This window comes from Crassostrea angulata, chromosome 2 (genome assembly GCF_025612915.1).
Source record: "Crassostrea angulata isolate pt1a10 chromosome 2, ASM2561291v2, whole genome shotgun sequence".
Taxonomy (NCBI): Eukaryota; Metazoa; Mollusca; class Bivalvia; order Ostreida; family Ostreidae; genus Magallana; species Magallana angulata.
This window is the reverse complement of record NC_069112.1, coordinates 68,614,723-68,622,808: the sequence shown is the minus strand read 5'-3', so window position 1 is coordinate 68,622,808 and position 8,086 is coordinate 68,614,723. Positions and strand designations below refer to the sequence as shown.

At 32.9% G+C, this 8,086-nt stretch overlaps 1 protein-coding gene across 1 annotated transcript; it reads right to left on the bottom strand.

Moving 5' to 3' along the window:
- Nucleotides 1-302: 302 nt before the first annotated feature.
- On the bottom strand, nucleotides 303-8,086 carry LOC128173536 (cell death abnormality protein 1-like). Its single transcript, XM_052839239.1, has 9 exons — nucleotides 7,840-8,086; nucleotides 7,157-7,399; nucleotides 6,595-6,729; nucleotides 6,219-6,356; nucleotides 4,189-4,326; nucleotides 3,615-3,752; nucleotides 2,523-2,660; nucleotides 1,128-1,265; nucleotides 303-1,023 (listed from the first exon to the last, which is right to left on the bottom strand). Exons 1-9 carry the CDS (start codon nucleotides 8,084-8,086, stop codon nucleotides 866-868), a joined length of 1,473 nt encoding a protein of 490 aa, XP_052695199.1. The 3' UTR covers nucleotides 303-865.

Here is an 8,086-nt window from a genome sequence, read left to right as displayed (position 1 = left end):
TCACAGGCAAAGTTTTAATACTCACACATGACGCAACGGGTGTATTTCCCCCGTTATTTCACACATACCAGGTTTCTCCAAACAATAACCCGACAACGCGTTGTAATGCGCATACAAATCAAATAGAAAGTCATTCTTGATTATTTTTTTTATCAGAAATTTGTTCTTCTTTTTTTGTAAAAACTGGTATATAAACTGGCAATGTAATGCATAATTCGCCAAAATTTAGCTTCACCGCACTGGTGTTGATTTGTTATCATTAAATTCTAGCCCTTGTATATAAGTTTAGTATGTTTTTTTTTTATATAAAATGTATGTTTTGTGATAATTTGTTCGTCTGTTTATGTGTTTTTTTGGTTTCTCTGTTTGAAGTAATAGAAAAAAAATATATAAACACTTACCTATCAACATATTGGATTCTAATACACCAAATTCAGTTACGCCTAAGTATACTGTGGAATCATTTAAATTCGTGGGGGTCAATTTTCGTGGATTGTTGGTTTTTTGTTTATTTGTGGGGATGTAATTTCGTTGGTGCGTCAGTTTTCAGATTCAGTAAGAAGGAATACTCTTTCTAATTTTTTTTTCGTTGAGGAGGTAAATTCGTGTGGAAGGGCTTCCCACGAATGCCACGAAAATTGAGCCACCACGAATTCTAATGATTCCACAGTAGTTTCAATCAACCCGTTCACATTTAAACAATGTTTTTACACGATTTAAATTTGTCCATAAACTTCAAAATGAAATAAGAATTCTTTTTATTTTCGTCTTGCATGCAGTTAATGTTTTCACATTTGGTAAAATTGATATACGTATAATAATATACATTTGTTCCGATTTTTTAAAAACTCAATGCTGAATTAAATTATGTGTGTAAATAAATACATTTTTGACAGAAGTATCCAATCCATCCAGGACGGCAGCCATAATCACACGAACCACTGACATCGGTACAACCGTCACAGGTGTAACTGTTGATACAGGTCTCAGAACAGTCTTCTCCAAAATATCCAACGGGGCAAGCTGACATCAGTAGAATTAATCACTAAATCAATCTACTTACATGTTTATACATGTATTATATATCTTTTTGTTCTATGATAAATATTGAATACATATCTACTCACGAGTTTTACACAGGTTTCCTTGATAATCAGCATCACATCCAGTCAAACATGTTCCATTGATATTGGAACACTGGTTTACGTCACGACAATGTCCACATGTTTCATTGCATACAAAACCATGCGTCCCTCTGTCACATGCTACGTATAAAAAGTTCACGCTCATTAAGTCAATGTGTTAAATGTTATTCAATGACATTCTTTTGAACTCAATTCCATAGTTAATCACATTTGAAATGTATATTTTATTTTAACAGTACATGTAAGGTGATATGAATAGTCTGCAATATTTATCAGTAGGATGTGAGAAAATGTTGGATCAACAAAGTGCTAAAGTGGTCCGTAATTGTAGATTAAGTTGAGTATATACTATTACTTATTAGGTTAGTTACTGACTCACTACGGAAATATATTGGGTTGATCAATCTCATAGATGGCGAGGCGAAGCCGAGCCTTCTATGAGATTGATCAACCCAATATATTTCCGTAGTGAGTCAGTAACTAACCTAATAAGTGTTTTGTTTTCTCGAGGACTATCAAGCGACATATTTATTCACAAATAGCGATGATCTACGCAAAGCCATGTACAAGATGCCTTACATCTCGTCCAACTTAACTCATTTTATTTAAACTCTTCAAAATTTTCAATCTCACCTTTCAAATACTCTTTCAAAATCTTTGCTTCACCCATGTTTACTAACAATGGTTTGTTGCTATTCAATTTTAAATGTTTTCTCCCTTTCCTCTGCAGAGATTTGAACAAATTTCGACGCTGCTATTTTGTTCTGCTCCAGACAAAACAATTTGACGTCAATATTCTAAGGGCAACTACTCTAATTTTAAAGAATTTCAAAGGGCAACTACTCCAAATACTTTAAGAACTTACGGCATGCAGTTAATGTATAAAATACTATGAAATGTCGAAATGAGTAAGCGAAGCGTCGACCAATGACGGCCATATTGCCTTATATTATTTCTCACAGAACAAATATAGAGATATATGAGGCAATCACGTGCTATGTTTAAACCAATGAAAATGTGACATTTCAGTCCAAGGGAAAACAAATGTAAATATAATGCTATACTTATTTTTAAAAAAAATCATGTTTTTTGGGAAAAGCGAATATACAATGTTGTTTTAGCAAAAACAAAGATATCTCAAATATTTTTTTTACCTTCCCAAACCAAACACAATTCAATAAAAATATACAAACGTTTCATTAGCTTAATAAGTCATCAGTAATATGTTTTAAAAAAACCTTTTAATGTTGATATAGAAAATCAAATTAATTTGCCATCAGTATTAAATTAAACTGTCATAAGTGTTATAATAAAGTTATGATCACAGCATACATATATTTGTGTATTTAAATGTATATCATAAAACAAAACACGTACTTGTTTTACACAGGTCACCTTGATAACCAGCAACACATCCAGTCAAACACGTCCCATTAATATTGGAACACTGGTTTACGTCACGACAATGTCCACATGTTCCTTTGCAGTCATAACCATACGACCCTCTGTCACATGCTACAGATGTAATTTCAATATTAAAAAAAATAAGTGTATCAATGAATCACTTTTTTTAAAACGTATCATGGGGTAAAGAAATGCGTGGTTTTTTTTTTATAAAAACGTTCATCTGAGAAAGAAAAAAATGCGCACCCAGTCGCTTTCCTTCTGGTCACATAAATTAGTTGCATGAAATGGAAACAGACAAAACCAAAAACTATCATTACAGCTCAAACCACAGTTACATGTAGCACACCATGTGCCTTTTTGTACCTGAATGTTTAAATGGGCGTAGGACACGCAGTTGATAGCTTTTGGGTAAGTAAATCGACTGGACGGTCAACATCACGTCTGATTCATAACAAATGCAATCATATCGCAAGGTTGTTTTAATCAATTATGAAGAAAACTACTTTGCAAATATAAAAATGTGTCTATTTTGATGATTAACAAAATGATATGATCAATGATTTTATTCTCCAATAACGATTTATACACGTTCTTCCTCCTTGTTAATGATGTCAAATTGAGTGTACGTATATGTATCCGGATATTTGTCCATCGATTTTATATACACTGTTGATGAAATGAATAAGTAAAACGACAGATACTACTTTGAAAATAAGTATTTTATCGCATGTGGACATTGTAGTTTTGATTGTGTTCATTGCGTTTGATTACGCCCTACACACGATCACATTGTTAAACATATATTTTATTCAAAGCATTCGGACTTGTGTTCATCAGAAACACACCTCCTCTGGGTTTCATCTGTATGTTGTGACGATTTGACTTCAACAAATATGGAATCAATGATGTGAATAAATGCTAAATCCTGGTCGAAAGGAAGGGGGGGGGGGGTTTGGGTGTGGTTAACAGTGGTGCGAGTTTTGTGTAGTTCCTGCTTAACACAACAATTTCCATGTATTGTTTAAAAACGAATGAATATGACTTAATTTTCTATTCACTTACCAGTTTTACACAAGTCTCCTTTAAAACCAGCATCACATCCAGTTAAGCAAGTCCCATTGTTGATGGAGCACTGGTTTACGTCACGGCAGTATCCACATGTTTCTTTACAACCAGCACCATATGTTCCCCCTTCACAAGCTATCGATACACACATGTATCACGTTTTAAGCAAACTGATCAGACACCTATTTTAGTTGTTTTTGTAATACAATATATAAGAAAGGTACTGATTATCATTTCTACAAAAAAAAAAAAACCTTGATAAAGGTGCGCAAATATTGTCTTGCCTTTTCAAAAGAAACTTCATTATCTTACGCATTTTGTGCAAATATTTATCATGTGTGTAAGAAAATATGTCTCTACGGAGTTTTGTTATAACATAAACTTCATCCCAAAATTCGAATAGCGCAAAATGGCTTGTAAGTAATGATAGATTTCTTACAAGCAATTTCATAATTAGGTTAAAGATAAAACGTTGACAAATCGATCAATAAACACAACAATGCATTGATTATTTTCCTTTGATGAGATTTAATAATAAAAAACCCGGAATATGAAAAGAAATTCTACTCACGAGTTTTACACAGGCCACCTTGATAACCAACACCACATCCAGTCAAACATGTCCCATTGATATTGGAACACTGGTTTACGTCACGACAATGTCCACATGTCTCATTGCAGTCGTAACCATACGACCCTCTGTCACAAGCTAAACATATATTGATAAAAAATAAGTTAAATAAATTTCAATTATTTTCGTTACAACAATGAGGAGTGAAGTTAAATGTTTTAAAACTCATTTTGTAACTTTCAAGAAGCGTTCCTAAAATAAGAAAAAAGTCTGATACAACATGTACGTTGTAATGATTCAATTTTTAGTTTCTTTTTTTTCAAATTCGACCATAAATGACAGAAAAATACAATTTTTGTTTCCATAATCCGTATATTGACATACTTGAACACGAACACCTGCGCTTCGTTATATTCATTACACGCAGTATTACTTTCAATTATCAACATTTTTTAAACCATGTTCAAGTACAAGAAGCTATCAAGAACCATATTCCAAAAAATATATAACTACCCTACGGTTTTTTACAGGAACTTTAAGGAAGACTCTATAATGAAATCATCCCATCACCCACTTGACAATGTTTAGAATTTTGATTCTTATACAAATTGCTAATTTAATTCATTAAATCGTTCAAAAACACGTTTAAAACGAAAAGTATGCATACATGTATAAAGATAACAAAGCTGCCTGAAATTTTATAACCTATGAAAGCTTAACAAAAATATTGTTTTCTAAACCATTTTAAATGAAATTCTTGTTTTGAATGTAAATTGTACCATTTGTTTAAAATCAAAATCGTTTAATTACAAAACTCTGCAGAGCGACCCCAAACCACCAATCACCGTGCAAAAAAAAAATCTTAGGCGGTCGTTTAAATAAAACCTTGTTATCTTAACTATAGTTTATCTCCTTATGTAATTTATAACATTTCTCTTTATAATACTTTGTACGAAAACATTATCTTTATTAAATATTGTTCAATTTTAAAACAATTACGTGTAGTTCAGTTCAACACCTTAGTAGCTGCATTCTCAACCCCGACAATCACTGACCACACAGTACCATTGAAACACTACCATTAATATAATTAAAATGAGAAAATTGCCCCTACCCCCTTTTTGATAGCCGACATACCTCTCCCCCTAATTTGTCCGCCGTTCCCGCATCTCAAACTTCAGCTCTTACGATTCAATAGCGTGCACAATTTGATAAATACTTTTTCGAAGTAATGCATGCAACAGTCATATCAACATGTTATTCAGTTCACTTTTGGACCTAAAAATATAGTGCCGTAAGTGTGTCGATTTTCTTTATTACCGAATATATATGATTTCACGATTGTTTATCAAAAGTACATATCAAATTGCTTATGTAAGATTGAACGTTCATTTTAATAAATAAACAATAAAAATAAATTCAAAATGCGTGGTGACGGTTAATATTTTTACTCATACGCAGTAAAAAGGCTAAGTGTGTTTACAAGAAATTGAACGTTGCAGATTTCCATTGCCGACATAAATGAAATATACACTGATTGTGGAATTAATATCCGCGTTAAATGGTAAGAAGCATATCTTGTGAATTTTAAGATATCGCTATTATTATTCGGACATATGTAAATTACATGAAACTATAAAATTTGGAATTCGCGATTTTATGTTCTGTCGATTAAATGGTAGTGTTTGAATCGCGGAAAAAAGGACCCGCGTAAAATAAGGAGTCCACAGTGTGTGTACATTATGATATGATTCTCATTTAAAGCAACTGTCATATAATTAAAATCATATCAGAATCAAATGATAGGGATTATATGATTCCTTTTAAAACCAATTTTCATATCATACCTGTGATTCCAATATTATTATGATATGAAAAACACTCTATTTCAGTATTATGTGTGGCGAAATTGCCTATGAAGTTCGCAATAGTTCGCGTTAGGTCTAGTTGCTGCAATGCCCTCACTTACAGTCTACTACTCCTTAAAACACATTTGTTTACATAATGTGTTTATCTCTCCTCACACTTACCAGTTTTACACAAGTCTCCTTTAAAACCAGCATCACATCCAGTTAAGCATGTTCCATTGACACTGGAGCACTGCTTTACGTCACGGCAGTGACCACAGGTTTGACTGCGGGGAGCAGCGTACAATTCTCTTTTAAAAGCTGTAATAACATGCACAAACCAAATTACTATGGTAAAAAATCAACCATGAAGTATTACATTTTTTCTTATTTGCTTTATTTTTTAACCAAGGTTGTAGACAAAAAGATAGACCAAAATAAAAAAAATTCAAAGATCTTTAATAATATATTGTATCGGTATTTTCAATAGTATGTAAGTAACTCTATCTAAACGGTATTTCGGCCCATTTTTAGTAGAATGACAGCTCTTCAACCTTACTTAATTCACACCGGTGCCCATTGTATCCAGGTTTACAGCCCTGACAGGTGCCAGTCTCTATGTGACAGTACTGACAGTTGATGTCTGGACAGGGAACGGAACAGTTGGACCCAAAATATCCGGTAGCAGGACATCCTTCAATTTATACAATGGTAATGGTTTAGTTATACTTTTAATTTTTTTTAGTTTTTAAAATTATCAAATGTAAAATGACCTATTGTTACCTATGCGTAAGTATCCATATATTACATCACGGTAATTAAATAATTCAAATAATACTGCATATGCATCATGTACTTGCTATTACTTTTGATATGGTTTTTTTCAACATTTTTGTAGCAATGTGTAAAGCCACTCTTTCGGAATAAAAAATAATAAAATAATATCTTCTTTGTATAATTTTATGTACAGTTATTATGTTTACATGATGGTTTTTGTTTCTTGGAAATAAAGACTCGAATCCGCTCTCATACTGAAATAATTGAATACTAAAGATATTGGCATGATCACCGTAACTGTCTTTTTCCTTTACATACTTAATTGAAGATTATTTAATACTCACCATACACCTCCACTTCACAGAGAATAATGGTAACACTCTTAGAGTACTTGTCAGGATAGGTAACTCCTGGTAGTCTCTCGTTGTAGTAGATGACGTATTGTCCATGTACAGGACAGGTGATGGTGAAGACAGCAGGTATATTGTCTAGTGCACTGTAACACAGTGTACCCTGTAGTCTGTCTGTTGTGTTGGAGACGTACACAGAGGATCCAAGAACTTTCCTTGTAAAGCGGTTAGAAGGTCCTGCAGAAGAATATGATATATGTTTTCGATTAAAGAACATATGTAGCTAAATAAATAACTCGATAAATGATTCTCGAAATTTGGTTGACACGCAATATATTCACGCAAAAATGTAGAGGGTATATAAACATAATGTATGGCAACAAATGAGAAGTAATACCAGTACGTAGTTACTATATAATGATGGGTATATCAGTGTAGATAGGTAATGAAAAGTGTTGTTTTATAGTTAAAAGGGTCAAAATATGTGTTTTGACACTTTTCCCAAATGAAACTTATTTCATGTAGATTTACATGGATAATGATAATGAAGTGATTATAATTAAACTACCTATACGTCATCTTGTAGAGCCAAATTTATTTGAGGTTTGATCTGAAACCTAGAGTCTTAATGCAAACAATTTCAAATCACTGTCGAAATGTAGTAAATGTTACTATACCCCATGGGTCATTTCCTGCCAGGAAGTAGATGGTGATGTGATGGATGCTGTAGATGTTGGTAAGGTTCACCCACCATATGCCAATTTGTCCAGGATATGAAAAGACACATTCAGCTTCACTAGAACTCAGGGTTGGTTTATATCCATTTACAGCGTTACTGGCGTCATTAAAGGGCTTCAGTAGGTATGTTGGTTTATTGAGGGCGACATTAACTGTTAACATATATTCTAACAATGTTACACTCAT